At 43.3% G+C, this 15280-nt stretch overlaps 1 protein-coding gene across 6 annotated transcripts in view; it reads left to right on the top strand.

Moving 5' to 3' along the window:
• Positions 1–15280, top strand: part of LOC136655307 (probable ATP-dependent RNA helicase DDX60) — a 60806-nt gene that overhangs the window by 545 nt on the left and 44981 nt on the right. For all 6 annotated transcript variants that reach the window (XM_066631636.1, XM_066631635.1, XM_066631633.1 and 3 more), the window contains exons 2-9: positions 776–1034; positions 1129–1198; positions 2941–3118; positions 4988–5329; positions 7150–7269; positions 10329–10496; positions 12604–12762; positions 14740–14881. In XM_066631636.1, coding sequence (XP_066487733.1) covers positions 797–1034; positions 1129–1198; positions 2941–3118; positions 4988–5329; positions 7150–7269; positions 10329–10496; positions 12604–12762; positions 14740–14881 — 1417 coding nt within the window. In that variant the 5' untranslated portion in view covers positions 776–796. The remainder of the gene's footprint in view (positions 1–775; positions 1035–1128; positions 1199–2940; positions 3119–4987; positions 5330–7149; positions 7270–10328; positions 10497–12603; positions 12763–14739; positions 14882–15280) is intronic.

Genomic DNA, 15280 nt, shown 5'->3' with positions numbered 1-15280 from the left:
CATGCGCCCTCTCAGCAACCAGTTGGGCAAAATTGTCTGGCTGGCTGTGAGTGCGTGCTCGTGCTCCAACTGCTTTGCAAATGGGGAAGCAATTGCAGCATGTGCACCCTAATGACAGTCGGGGCTCTGCACTGTGTCATGATGTCACAGCGTTGTCCTGGGTGCCAAAAGCCCTGGGTACACTTCTGGGGAGAGGAGTTAACTCCTTCCCCAGTTGTAGCAAATTGTCCTGTTGTATATGTGGCGTGAATTTGAGGTTGTCACACCCATTAAATTTTTTTTTTTGTTATCCAATTAAGGCTAACTTTCTGCAGGAACTAATGGGAGTCAGCATTTTTGCCCCACAGTGATTCTGATCCTGGTTTTGCCCTCACATCATGCTTCTTTTTTTTAATAGAGAAGAAAATGTCTATAACTGTCAACTGAGGCAATTTCCTATTAAAAATAGCACATGGGGTTGTGAATGGGATGGGAACCACAGTGAGGACAAAAGAAAAGCACTCCACCCCCTGCTGTTTCAACCTGTTCTGTGTGTTTTATCTCCCATACTTTATTTCCTTATGAAAACCAACACAAACATAAGTGGCACTTGTAAGTTTAGGGACTTGTTCTACCTTAAGTCTTATTGATGTCATTGGGAGAAAGTTAACATTTGTTCAAGCTGCCCATTGAAAGAAAAGGTATTTTAAAGGTGCTGAAATTCAAATCAGTCATGCTCAAATCTCCAACAGTATCGATTAAATATCATAATGACCAGGAGTGTTTTTTTTCCTAGAGACTACAAGGAGCATCTGCTATGGCTGCTGCGGAAACAGATTCCGAAGAAGAGTTTAAGGAGAAAGGAAGCTACAGTGACAGCAGTGATTTTGATTTTGACAAGAATGAAGTGGAAAACTATTTCCTAGAAGATGCATCTCTGCCAGACTATGATGACTCTTCAGAGATGCAGAACGTGGAAGGAATTCAACAGAGTTTTGTAGCATGGAAGGAAGTTCAAGAAGAACTTGATGAAACATGCAGCCACCAGGATCCTGGTGAGGAGCAATTGTTTACATGAATCTATTTAATTTGTAGTGATAATATATGATGGTTTTTAATTAAATTCCTGGTTGTGTCTTTACATTTTAGGACTACAAAAAAATAAAACATTTCTGAAGAAATTATCAGAATTTATTTGGAGATTCTTATCTGAAGCTAAGTAAGTATAGGGATTCATTTATATACATGTCCCATCCGAATTACTCTCTGTCTCCCAATGCCCGGTTTTTGGCTAATTAACACCCTCTTTTTATCTCTAGAAGAAACAGCTGTGGTGTGCAAAGAAACCAACACAACTCCTTATCTATAGCAATTAACCAAATTTATTGCTATAAACACAGACACTCCCTGCAATTCCTCTTGTCCAGAAGCTTTCCCTCCCCAAAACTCCACTTAACTCAGTGGGTAAAGGACCAAAGCCTCCAGTCCAAGTCCACAATCTAATCTCCAAAGCACAGTCCAGTCTTCCCAGTCCAACCCTTCCCGTAGCAGCCCACTGCAGCAGAGTGTGTTCTCTCCAGCAGAGTGTCTCCTTCAGCAGGGTCCTGGCAGTCCTCTCTTCTGTGTCCTCCAGCAGAGTCCTGGCAGTCCCCTTCTCCCGTAGGTCCTGGTCCCTCCGTGTCCCATAGGTCTGGGTCAGGGTCCCTCTTGGTCAGGTAGAGTAGGTCTGGGTCAGGTAGCTTTGCTCCTTCTGAAGCTGCCTTTTATCCTTGGATGTCCCATTATCCAAAACGCAGTTCAACTGTGAGCTACCTTGTTAGCCTCTTGTTAAGTCCAAATTAGGCTCAGGTGAGCCATCTCTTCAGTCCATGTCCATTCAAAGTCCCATCAAGCTCAAATGAAGCTCAGGTGTCCATCCAGGTTTCCATTGGCCTTGATTGATTATAGCTGGCAGCCCAGAGCTGTCAACCAGCTGTCAAAACATGGAAATAGCTGTCAACACCATATCATCCATCTGATAATCTTCTGATCTTCCATTACAATACATATAAATTTTTAAGGGAGAAAATCCCCCTAAATTCTGTATATGCAGTGGTTGGCAACCTTCAGTCTTGAAAGACTATGGTATAAGCCTATAGCACCCAGTATTCCCAGGCGGTCTCCCATCCAAGTACTAACCAGGCCTGACCCTGCTTAGCTTCCAAGATCAGATGAGATCAGGCATGTGCAGGGTAACAGTTGCTGCTTGTCCAACACAATTATATCATACAGTGAAATGTCAGTTGATAGTATGCATTAAAATTTACAGAACCTGATGTAGTGAAAAGTGATGTAGTAAAAATAGTGATGGACAAATTCCCATCAGTTCATCTTGAAATCCAATAGATTTATCGAAACTTTCATATAGTTTCCCTTGGGAAGTTAGGAAAAAAAACACTAATGAGTAAAGAATTCCTGCTTCCTCTTTCCAAGGGAAAAAAAACTTAATTTGTGAAAATGAAGTTAGAAACCAGTTGCACGGAGGGCTTACTCAGGATAAGTAAGCTTACTCCATTTGCTCAGGAGCATTATTCCTACCAGGGCCTATGGGGTTTATGGTTCCCACTGCTTACCTAATTCATTTCCATATCGCTAATCATTGAACTAAACCTGTGCTAATTAGAAAATTTCAAAAGTGAATCTTGTTTGTGTGTTCATACCTTCCTTGTTGACCAGATCAGCTCTTGAATTGGATTGCATTTCAAAGGTTGAAGTTTGGAGGGCATGTCCATTACATTTAGAGATTCATGTGGGGAGATAAGAACTAATCTAAAATAAAAGAAACAGGATTCATTTTTGAAGTAGGCTGGTGTGCTGAATTGTAGTTTCTGTTTTTTAATGATAAATTGCACATTTTAGAAAGTTATGATTCCTTTTTCACCTTTTGCTTTATGTATTTATTGGATGTTGCTTTCCTTTTAGATATGTCAGCATATTGAATGACTTTGTAGAATCTGAATTTTTTGTGATTGATGGAGATTCACTAATTCTCAGATACTTATGTGATCAAGAACCATATTTGACCTTTGTTTACTCAGTGGAATGTTTTTTGAACAATTTCATTAAAAAAGGAGCAAAGTTCGTTGTTGTATTCTTCAAGGTATGATAATAAATGTCCTTTATTTTCCTTTTACACAATTTCAATACTTCAGGAAAATCATGTTATGTTGGTTATGATAGGAGCTTTTGGACTGAATTCTTGAAAATCTTTCTGTACTAATTATGACTTTGGTTATGCTTTATGATTCATGGAATGGACCGGGATAGCATCAGAGGTCAGTCAGGCCGAGCACTGGCTGGCCATGACCATTGGAGGGCCCGTAGGCCTGGTCAACCGCTGAATCTTCAGTACCAATTGCAGTGCTGGTGCCCAGTGTACCATCAGAGGCAGACAGGGTATGCCATGGGAGGTCCACTGCAGAGCTTTCCCTAGGATGCTTGATAACCTGATGCCAGCACTGGAAAGGCCCTTTGATATTCCACTATTCCTGTGGAAAGCAGACATACACTTGTATATAAACTTAAGTATAAGTACACACACACACACACGCACACACGCACACACCCATAATAATAATAATAATAATAACAACAACAACAACAACAGGTATTTATATACCGCCTTTCTTGGTCTTTATTCAAGACTTTATTCAAGGCGGTTTACATAGGCAGGCTTTTATTTAAATCCCTTATTAAACAGGGATTTTTACAATTGAAAGAAGGTTCTTTCTTTCAAGAACCGCTACATTCAAGGTGTTTCATTCCGATCTGGCTTCACATTCTGGCCTCCATCCTCCCACGCTCAGAGCAGATGGAAATAGCTCGGCTTCAGCTTGTCAGCTGCTTCAAGGTCGCACGGTGCCGGTGGCCTCGAACTGGCGACCTTGTGGATGTTATCTTCAGGCAGACGGAGGCTCTACCCTCTAGACCAGACCTCCTGCCCTCCAGACACCCATGCATATAAGCACCTGCAAGTTGTATTAGTTAGGACATCAGATAGCAAATATTAAGACCAGGAGGGAATATGTGAAGTAGAGTGGGAGATTATCTCAGACACCCTCAGTTTATTTCTATGTTAATCAGTACCCAGTGGAAATGTCTTTCACAAGGTGTATTTTCTCTTGCTACTATGGGGCAACTAACGACTGAGGATGTAGGCAGTCCTCATAGTGTAGATGGTGTCTCTTCAGATTTCCTGACAGTATTTCACAAAGAAAACAGTACACATGAACCCGTTCTTCCTATTAGTTCTTATACCTTTCCTAATTAAAATACTGGATACATATTCTTACAGTCAAACCTTGCAGTATATGCTTCTCAATCATTGTACATAAACATACAGCACAATCATATGCGTATGTATGCACAAATAAGTGCATTGTGTTCAGTGGGGCTCATTCCCAGGAAAGCGTGCATCACATTGAATCTTAAAAGTTGGCATTGTTTCAGTTTGCAAAATCTAGATTCAAGACAAATAAAAGATTCAGTGCATAATTATCACCACAAACTCGGGATGGTGTCTACTAGCTCAGGGTCTAATTCTATTCAACTTTCCAGTGCTGATGCAGCTGTGTCAATGGGGTGTGCACTACATTCTATAGTGGGGGGACAGTCACTGATGCCTCCAAGGTAAGGGAACGTTTGCTCCCTTACCTTGGGGCTGCATTGCAGCTGCAGCAGCTCAGGAAAGTTGGATAGGATTGGGCTCTCGTATGAGAGAAAACTGGACAAATCCATGGAGGATATGGACAGTATATTTTATTTGTGTGTGTGTGTGTGTGTGTGTGTTTCCACTGTTTCCAGCAGTGGCCTGGTTGCGTACCACAGTGAATCACATTTTGCGATGCTGGAAAGGCCACTGTATCACTGAAATGTGAGGTCCAGTGGCACAGCTGTCTGTTAGGATTGGGCCCTCAACTATAGTTCATATTTTTCCCAGGAATAATTTCATTTTGTTTGTTTTCTACAGGAAGTAGAACACATCTATTTCAACTTCCCAGATCTACTTTTCCTACGTACTCTGTTAATTCAACACCTGGAGCATAACACTGATGTCATTCTTCATACAGAGTTTTCTAATTGTTTGTCACCAGAGTGGCAGGTTTTCCTCAAGGAAAGTTATCCTTATTTTATTATAATCTCTGATACTGGGCTGACCTCCTTCCAAACGGACTACCTCAATATATTCCTTAGTCATTCTTTGTCAAAGAAACTGAATGTGGTACTCACATCAGGAGATGAATCCGATGCACTTAGGGTTTATGCATATCATGTTCAGAGCAAGTATGCGCACAGAAAATTTTATGGACAGGTATGTTGCATCACTTCTTACCTGTGAATTTTTTTTTTTTTGGGTTATTGGGAAAATTGCAGCTTCAGTGTATAGATAATTCATGCAGCAAATAGCTACATCAAGCCTTTCTTGAGATTGCTGGTTGAAAAAAGCAGGGGTCAAAAGAAATACATATAGTTTGAAGTGGTAGGGAGACAGGAAATAGGCAGCAGACAAAATTAAACTAGATGTAACCCCAAAGACAAAAGCAAGACTTCTGGTTTCTGTTTTATTTTAACATGGCGGCCCACAAAATGGGCCAAAAATATGTTGGAAAGGGGAATTTAGTTCTTCATCCCCACCATAGTTTTCATTCAGATAACACTATTTTTAATGAGGAAAACCAATAGATGCTTTTTTTCTCCATTACAAAAACAGTGGTGTACAGGGAGGGGGCTGTAAGCTGGATCAAAATTGAACTACCAGCACCACTAAACCTGCCCACCTCCCCACTGTGGTTTCAACCTATTTGGTGATGTACTCTGCCCCCCTGCCTGCACGCCACTTGCTCAAATAAAGCAAAGGCCAAAAGTTTCACTTTAGGATCATGTCTAGTTAAGTTGGAATAATTCCCTGTTCAATCTTGAAAGATAAAAGGGAAATGAAAAGCCTCTTTTGGCAAAGGAAGAGAAAAAAAAATGGTACTCTTTTCTCTGCCATGTCCCAAATCAGCAACCAAATCCGTGCTTTCTGAATGCTGCCATACATGACAAAGTTCTCCATCACCCTCCCATCAGCTGTTTCTGTTACATGTCATATTAAACTGAGAAAAACAAAACAGTTTTATCCCTTGCTCTTGAGTCATCCCCCAGAATCATCATGAAACCTTCCTTCCAAAAATGAATTTTAAACAACAGGCCTGAGTACATGGGTGATGATCATTACATCATTGCCAAGATGGCTGAACATATTTTAAACATGTTTTAGAGATATCTTTAGTGTTGCATATACATATTATGTTTAGCTGCATATATATAAGGTGATTTGTTGATGCTAAGATGCTTTTATGTGTTTTCTCTAAATCATTGTCAAAGAGGCACTGGGGGGTGGAATTGTGGCTCTGGGTCCCATTAGCAGAGTGACCACAGTGAGGGGCTTAGTTGCACCTGAATCCTCTGCTGGTTGGGCAGCATGGTTTGTTTCCAAGAAGGCACTGCTTGCAGTTCAAGGTGGCTTACCTGCCTCTTCTGCTACTGCATCACAAGGTGGGGAGACTACCAACCTGTCATCACTGGCCAGGCTTTTAATCTCAGCCCTGGCCTCACAGGATCTGGAAGCTACCGTACCCACTTCCCTCCATAATGACAGTGCCCATTTGGAGCTGCTCTGACCCACCTGCTGGCAAGTTTCCTCCGCTGCTCCTAGGAGATGTGGCTCTGGTTCCAGGGCCTCCATCGGATCTTGAGTGATCATCTATGTGCTGGAGCAGGGCTCCACACTTGGCACTGAACCTGAAAACTGTCTTAGCTCTGAGGCTGGAGTATGACTGCATGCCCCTTTGGGCCTAATACGAGTCCAACAGGGAAAATTGTGCCACTGGATCAGAGCCGCAGAGCACAGTGTGGCCTTATAAAGCTTCACTGAGGCAAGTGCTGCTGTCTTTGTCAGTCAGTGGATCTGGACCTAGACAATAATATTTCAACAAATTGTAAATAAATATAATTGTGCTTTTCTTTACTAGCTGTTGGATAGACTGTTGCAGTTTCCCAAATTCAATGAAAATCTTCATTAGCACTTACATTTTCCAATAGCAAAAAAATTTCTTGTTTCATAATGATGTAATTTTCATTTTCATTTAGCATGAAAAGGATTTTCAAAGTGCTTGTAGATCTATTCTCAACTATGTAGCAAGATTCCAGGATACAGAACTGAGTCTATATAAACATCTTACGTTCAGCTTAACAGAGATGCACAAGGAGGTAACTATTACCTATTTTACAGCCATATTCTTTCTACTTGGAAGGATGAACCCTAAGCATGTGAACTGGCTACATACAGTGTAAATCTAGTCATGTCTACTCAGAAGTAAATGTAATTGAGTTTTACCCAGTGGTTCTCACACATTTAGCACCTGGACCCACTTTTTTAGAATGAGAATCTGTCAGGACCCACCAGAAGTGATGTCATGACTGGAAGTGACGTCATCAAGCTGGAAAATTTTAACAATCCTAGGCTGCAATCCTGTCCATACTTACCCAGGAGTCAGTACCATTTACTATCATTGTTAAAAGAATAAACATAGTAGCTTGTTAAAAGTACAGTTCTGTAACATTTCCCCAAATGCAGTCACATACCATGGCAGCATCAAGTCTTAATATATTAAAAATAAAATATTGAAATGAATGGGGACCCACCTAAAATTGGCTTGTGACCCACCTTGTGGGTCCCGACCCACAGTTTGAGAAACTCTGGTTTAACCCATCTTTGCCTGGCCCACAGGTGTACACATTTGGTCCCTGTTGCATACATGCAGAAATGGCGTAATGGGACTCTGTGGTAAGTATGTGTAGGATTATAACCTTAGGGTTTGAGGTTTATCACTTGCACATTGCATCCTTACCTGTCCTCAATAATTAAATCCACCAGGATGGGACCAGGCATTTTCATGCCTGAGGTGATGAATACCTCCCTCAGAGAGGGAGTGGTTCCTACGTTATTGAAGGAGTCAGCAGTTTGTCTGTCCTTTAAAAAACACTCAGGGTGAGCAATTTATCCAGTTTCAAGTTAACTTTGTTTCAAATTTACCATTTTGTAACAAGGTCCTGGATACAGGGGACCCCCATATCCGTCTATCCCGTATCTGGGGTTTTACTTATCTATGGATTTGGGATCCCTCCGCGCAACTCCTCTGGATGTCCATTTAGTAATTTAAAAGCTTACCACAATGAGTTTCCTCCTTAAACCCAAGCTGACTCCTGGTAGCCAGAACACTAAAATAATAATAATAATAATAATAATAATAATAATAATAATAATAATAATAATAAGAAGAAGAAGAAGAAGAAGAAGAAGAAGAACTGGAAAGAGGTCAACAGGAAGCAACATTAGAGTTTCCTATTGACCTTTTTCAAGTATTTTCAAGTGTTCTGACTGCAGGAAAGTTTGAAAAACACAAAGAAGGTCAACAGAAAAAGTCCTGTTGATATTTTTTTTTAAAGTGTTCTTGTAGCCAGAACATTTGAAAAACTCAAAGCAGGTCAATAGGAAGCACTAATGTTGCTTTCTGTTGACTTCTTTCCTTTTTTGAAATTGTTCTGGCTGCAGAGAGGCAGCTTGAAAAGCCCTGTAAACCTATAGGCTTACAGTGCTGGGTTTAAGGAAGAAACAGTGCTATAAGCTTTTAAATTACTAAATGGGGGGGGGGGTGGGGTTCCCTGAATCCACAGTTTCTGGAATCAATGAAGGGAAGGGAGGAATGCATCCCCTGCAGATACAGGGACACCCCTTTTTTATATAAATTCCAGTCAGGGTTCTGGCTTGGCATGGAATCGAAAGTGTTTTAGTTGCTCTAGTTCAGCGGTCTCCAAACTGGAGACCACTGGGCACCAAAAATCTCTTCCTTGGGGTGAACAGAGCTTACTGTTCCACAGGAGGAACCCCTGGGGGCTGGGGGATAAAAATAGGCCTTCAGTTTGGCTGTACTTGTCGTAAGAGGCAACTAAACAGCCACAGGGTAGATGGGACTCATCAGCCTGGGAAGGCAGCTCATCTGAGAGAAGGAAAACTCTGATCCCAAACCTCCACTGCCTTGTGGCTACATCCAGTTATGGAAAAGGCTTCAGGAGTCAACCTCAAGGCAAAATCCGGAGCTGGAGTCCCCGAGGCAGTTCATGGCTGAACACAGTCACATTCTGGCGACGCCGCTGGAACCAACGGTATTGGCTTCTGCCTTTCCATTGGACCATTTCAGTGATGGAGAGGGGGGATTTGCTGCATGGGAAACAGTCTATCCTCCATATCTACTTTACCCAGGCTTCGCACACTGGAGAGGACACTGTTCCAGAACCACTATTCAGAGCGCGATACCATAGTCTTCCGAGACTGAAAGATGCCAACAGTATTCCACAGGGAGCGTCTTATCTTCCTTCCTGATCTCCCCCAAAGTTTGGACCGGGCAGCTGTGTCTGCCTGGGAATGTAGGCGCGAAGCCTGCTGGAGCAATGGGCAGCAGAAGCTGCTGCTCTGCACGAAGTTTGGGGGAGATCAGAAAGGAAGATATGAGACTCTTTGGTGGAACAATAAGCTCTGTTCACATGAGAGAAGGGTTACAACAGGTGCAGATCTTGCTCATGAGCTGGGTTTGGTGCCCGCTGCTCTTGTTGATGATTTCATAATGGAAAAAAATATGACCCTGAATCCTAGAGTTTATTCTCCTGGGTCTCTCAGTGACTTTGAATACCATCAACCATGGTATCCTTTCTAGGGAAGCTCTCAGGGTTTGGACTGGGAGGTAGATAGATGGTGTCTACTCTTGCATGAAGGGTTGGTCTCAGAGAATGAGAACATGGCCACTGGAATTTAGATACCACAGGGCTCCATTTTTAACACCTTCATGAAACCACTGAGAGGCCAGGTGGAAGTTGAACTGATATGCCACCAATATTCTTGTTCCAGCCATTTAATTTTAGGGAGAGAGTGAAAATTGTAATCTGAATGAGAGCAAACAAACTGAGGCTAAATCCAGATAAGACGGAGGTGATCCTTATCTGAAATGCTGATGCTTTGGATGGAAGAGTTTTATACCTATTCTGTGGGGTTGCACTCCCCCTGAAAGACTGAGCACACAGCTTGGTTGTGTTTCTAGATTTGACTTTGTTCTCTGATTCTTACCTGACTGCGGTGGTCAGGAGCACCTTTCACCTGAAACAGTATCCAAATGGATATATCCATGTATAGCTTTCCTGACATAGCTACATATCATTCTGTGCATCATGATTCTAATAGAAATACCTTATGTTAATACATATTGTGATTATAGGTTCATCGGGCTATATTGTTGCTCAAGACTTTGTGGCCAAAAGGATCAGACATTAGGCGGGCGGTCTGTGTTCTTACATGTGCAACAGGACTGAAAATGTATAAGACCATGCTAGAAAAAGCGAAGGTCACTGAGAGAACAAAAGCGGGAAAGCAGAACAGCAAAAAGGTTTGAAGTGTTTCTCAAATATTTGAAAGGGCTACTGTTTACAGCTGTCTCAAACTCCTGCTTTCTCTTCCTCGTATTCATGGTCTAAAGTAGGGATGTCAAACATAAGGCCCATGGACCAGATATGGCCCCCAGAAGCTCTTTATCTGACATAATTGGACTTTCCCAGAGCTGTCCTTTAAGCAGTGGTGCTTCTTGGAGGTATTATTTTACAGAGCACCTCTCAGTTGCTGAGCTGCAAAATGATGCTGTAGCAGAAACGGTGCTGCTGAGAGGGCAGCCATTGTGCTAACTGGGGGCCCAATCCTATCCAACTTTCCAGCACCGGTAAAACCACAACATAGCTTCAAGGTAAGTGAACAAATATTCCCATTTCTTGAGGAGGCCTCTGTGACTGCCTCCCCACCACAAGATGCAGTGCATGCCCCATTGGCACCACTGCACTGGCACTGGGAAATTGGATAGGACTGGGCCCTGGGTCTCCTATCATGATAATTGGGCTCATAACTTGAAAATACAATCAAGATTTGCACATTTTCTCTTCTGTCATTTGCAGCTAATTACTGTAGCTTATGAGAACAGATTATGAGAACAGATTATGAACAGCTTTTTATGAGAACAGATTATGGCCCTCATCTGCTTAGTGACATCTCTTCTGGCTTAATTATGTCACTTCTGGCCCACAGTGGTTAAATTAAGTTAAATTATGTCACTTCTGGCCATGAATGCTATTCTGCCCACTCTTCGAAATGAGTTTGACACCCTGGTCTAAAGGCTTGGGGGGGGGGAAGTGGAGGTAGGGTGGGAAGCAGAGTGGTGGCAATATCCCTTTGAGATAGAATGTGGGACTGGTGAAAGGACTCGTTCAGGACTAGACTGGCAGAGAAAGCAAGAGTGATATTGTTACACTGAAGGAGAGATGGGCCCAATCCTGAACTCCCGTGGCAAGTGGCGGTGGCGGTAACGAAAATGGCTGCTGCTGCATCCTCACCCATGGCAGCTGTGAGTGGCACCGCAGGAAAAGGGGACTTTTGTCCCCTTCCCCTGAGTAAAGGGAGTAGCCCTGCAATGGCGCTCCTTCCCCCAGGCATGACTCCCCCATCCTCTCCCCACCTCCTGCCTCCCTGACATGCATTCTCCCTGCCCCCTCCCTGCCCTCCTCCCGCCTCCCCGGAGCGTCTCCCCCACCCCCTCTTTCCTCTCCATCGCTTGGCGGTCTGTGCGACTGCCGAGCGGTGGAGGCTGGGTGCCCTCCTGGTGCTAGCCCAGCGCCAGCTAGCACAGGATTCGTCTCTGAATCACCTAGGAAGGTAACTTTCCAAAAATGAAATCACAGAGGAAAAAGAATATAGTAATAAGTTTTGAAGAGATTTTTGCTTATCCATTTAAAGAAACTGGGAGAAAGCAGTGTGGTGACTTATCTTCTGAGAGTAGTGCATTTTGTTGATAGGATTTTTTTTCTTTGAATTTCAGTTTACTCAGGCCTCAGGCCTTATTTTTGTGTCAATATGTTGATTATGGTTTATTTAAGTTGTGTGTGTGTGTGTGTTTGAACTGCCCTGTCCCTCTCCCTGACACACATTTGAGGTATGTCTCTTAAGGATGTGGAAAAGGGCCCATCCATGAGGTGTGAGGTGTATACATTTGAAGTGTGTTTCTTAAGGATATGGAACAGGGCCCATCCATTAGATTGTCACCTCAGGCAGCTAATTAGTTGAAGGCACCAATTTAAATCTGCCCTCTTTCCTCAATTGTTCTTTCTCCTCCCACTCTGGATTTTAAAAGGAAGAGGAAGAATTCGGAAGAGGAGAATGATGGGCTAGATGGTCCATCACTCCATCACTGTGATGTCCATCTGTGATGGAGGCTAGTGATGGCCCATCACTGGGACGGGGCAGGGGGGGAGTGGACATCATTTGTTATATTCTTCTTGTGACTTGCAACTGTGGGCTCTGAATACACCTCTGCTCCAAAGTTGATAGAGTTGATTTAAATATTAAAAATTATCATTTGCATTAACAATGAAAAAAGTTATAAAATGATAATATTCAGAATCCAGCTCAGTACTTAGAAATGTAACCTGGGATACCTTGTTTTGTCACATCAGAACAAGACTGAAGCATTAACCCTGGAGGAAGTAGCAGATCTTTGTAGAATACAGTGCCTCACTGTGGCTTTTCTTTGTAACTTGCCACTCTCACAACGAGCTCAAATCCGAGTCATCAAATCTTTCTGGACTGCACAAGCGTTGCCACTGATAAAGCTGGTAGGTCAGCTACAATTAAATTTCCAGTGGATTTTTAGGAGATGCATCTGCCCATTTACCCTTTTTTGTTTGTTGGGAAATGTCATTGAAATAATGGAGATGAAATGATACTGGGTAAACATATAGGAGAGTTGTGTTCTATTTCAAAGTGAGGGTAAGTTCACACATTGCAGAAGACCTGCACATTTTGTGACCCTGGAAGCTGAACAAAGACATGGTATTCCACCAGCAGCTTGATAACCATCTTGCTTTTGGTGTCTGCCAGTGGCTGCAAAAACCGAGAGGTTGATCCGGCTACAATGTCCTGCTGGATAGGTCATAAGGTGCACAGGCCTACATTACACTCAGGTATTAGGGGGGAGAGGGGAGAAAGCATGAGTGACTTCTCTTCTTCTTCCCAAGCACTGTAATGTCCAGAGCAGGCAATTATGAATTTTTTCTGTAGTGAGATGTCCTTATGGTTGATGTTATATCAGGGGTGCCCAAACATTTTGGCAGGAGGGCCACATCATCTCTCTGATACTGTGTTAGGGTCCTGGGAGAAAAAGAATTAATTTACATTTAAAATTTGAATAAATTTACATAAATGAATATATTAGAGATTAAACTTATATGCATGAATGAAGGTCTTGCAATAGCTCCTATAAAAGACCTTGTACAGAGCAAGGCTGGCCTTTCCTTCGCTGCTGCTGCTGCATCACAGATGTGAAACAGCAAGCAGTGGAGGTAGTTCTCATTCTGCAGCTCACACAAGAGGTCAAACAGTCGCCCTCGCACTGAGTGGAGTCGTTCTGGGCCAGCACAGGCTCCAGCAAGTCTCCAGAGGGCCAGAGGGTCATTGGAGACTGGGGGTTTCCTGCGGGCCAGATTGGGGGTCCCAGAGGGCCGCAAATGGCCCGCAGCCCAGGGTTTGGGCACCACTGTGTTATATAGAAAACACAAAAGAAAAAACCATGATTCCTTTACCTCTGTTTGTAGCCTGTTAACAAGCATGATTCTGGGCTACTTTCACTCAAACTGTCAGTTATATGGGATTAAGGGCACAATCCTAACAGGCTGGCCCAAGGGACTTGGACCTTGGGCCCGTTTGTACCTCCTCGGGAGGAAGCCAGGCCGGCGCTCCCAGAAACGCTGGCCTGTGGAGGCTGACGGAAGCCTCTGCGCCAGCTTCCTCCCAGCACCCTGCGTCAGCTTGGATGAACTGATGAAAGGATGAAAGGTAGGCATGGGGGAGGCGGGGAGGAGGAGGGAGGGAGGCGTTCCTGGGCAGGGGGGAGCGTGCGGTGGGCAGGGGGAGAGCGGGAGGCGGGGCTGTGATCTGGCAGTTATGCTGGATCCCAACCCCTGTACCTGGGGAGAACGGAGCAGCTTCAAGCTGCTCTGCTCTCCTCTCCTCAGGCTTGTGCCAGTTCAGGAGGTGGCACAAGTCCAAGGAGACCCATTGGGGCCAACAGCCCTTACCCAGAGGTAAGGGGAAATGTTTCCTCTAAACTGCTAAGCTGCTTATGGCTCCTATCTTGCGCTGGATACAGTGCAAGCCTCCTGGGTTGCCTGTTCCAGCGCAGGATAGGATTGTGCCCTAAATCACACAGCCTCCTCAGGAATAGTATCCTGGAGGACACCTCCCTTACAACAGAGAGAAACAGATGGCAGGGAAGTAGGCCACTGGTTAGGTGGGCTGGACATTACATCAAAGTGTTTGCCAAGTGCATGCTGCTCTCTTCAATTGGCCCTGTTGGGATGGATTCTGTCCTCCCTGCTCTTCACTGTTTACAGGGCTCTACTGAGAGCTCTGAGGAGCCTCAGAGGCCCACTGATTGTTCAAAGTCTCCCCCCAAACCTGGAGCTAGCAGTGCTCTTTGCATACTCACACACTCTGTAGGAGTTTCTCTTGTTCATATTCACATTTGCATTACACTTTGCAAGGCATAGATAAAACCACTTTGATACCTATAGTGCTGAGTTCCATTTCAACAGCTACAACGATGTGACTGGCTGGTTCTGAAAGACCTCAGTGCGACACACAAATGGGAATTGGATTTCACCTATCTGCCTGACTTGCGAGATAACTTGTTGTGCAAGAATCTCCTACATTACTATGAAGTCGAATACCAAGCAGGTATGTATATTTTACTCCTCAATAATTTGATTTTTTTAAAAAAACATTTTTCATCTTCAGATATCTGTGTGATGAAATAGTTATGCTTATTCAGAGCAAAACTAGACAAGATACTTTCGTGGGATTTCCTAAGTTTTTGTTCATTTAAGTTTAAAGCACAGTATAGGAATCTGTTTGGGGCAAATAGCAGTTTTAAAGTGCAGGGCAATCTAGATTGAGAAAATAATGAAAATAATTGAATGAAAATAATGAATAATAATCAAAATAATGAATGGGTTATGCATGCTTTTCTAGCATCACTCCCTTAAGCCAATTCACTGATACACCTTGCAACTGTTTTCCTGACTGGATATCTCAAAAAGGATGTTGTACTGGTGGAGAAGATGCAGAAGAAGACAA

This window comes from Tiliqua scincoides, chromosome 6 (assembly GCF_035046505.1).
Source record: "Tiliqua scincoides isolate rTilSci1 chromosome 6, rTilSci1.hap2, whole genome shotgun sequence".
Classification (NCBI taxonomy): domain Eukaryota; kingdom Metazoa; phylum Chordata; class Lepidosauria; order Squamata; family Scincidae; genus Tiliqua; species Tiliqua scincoides.
Note: the sequence above shows the minus strand (reverse complement) of the source record. Positions and strands in the feature narration are given on the sequence as shown.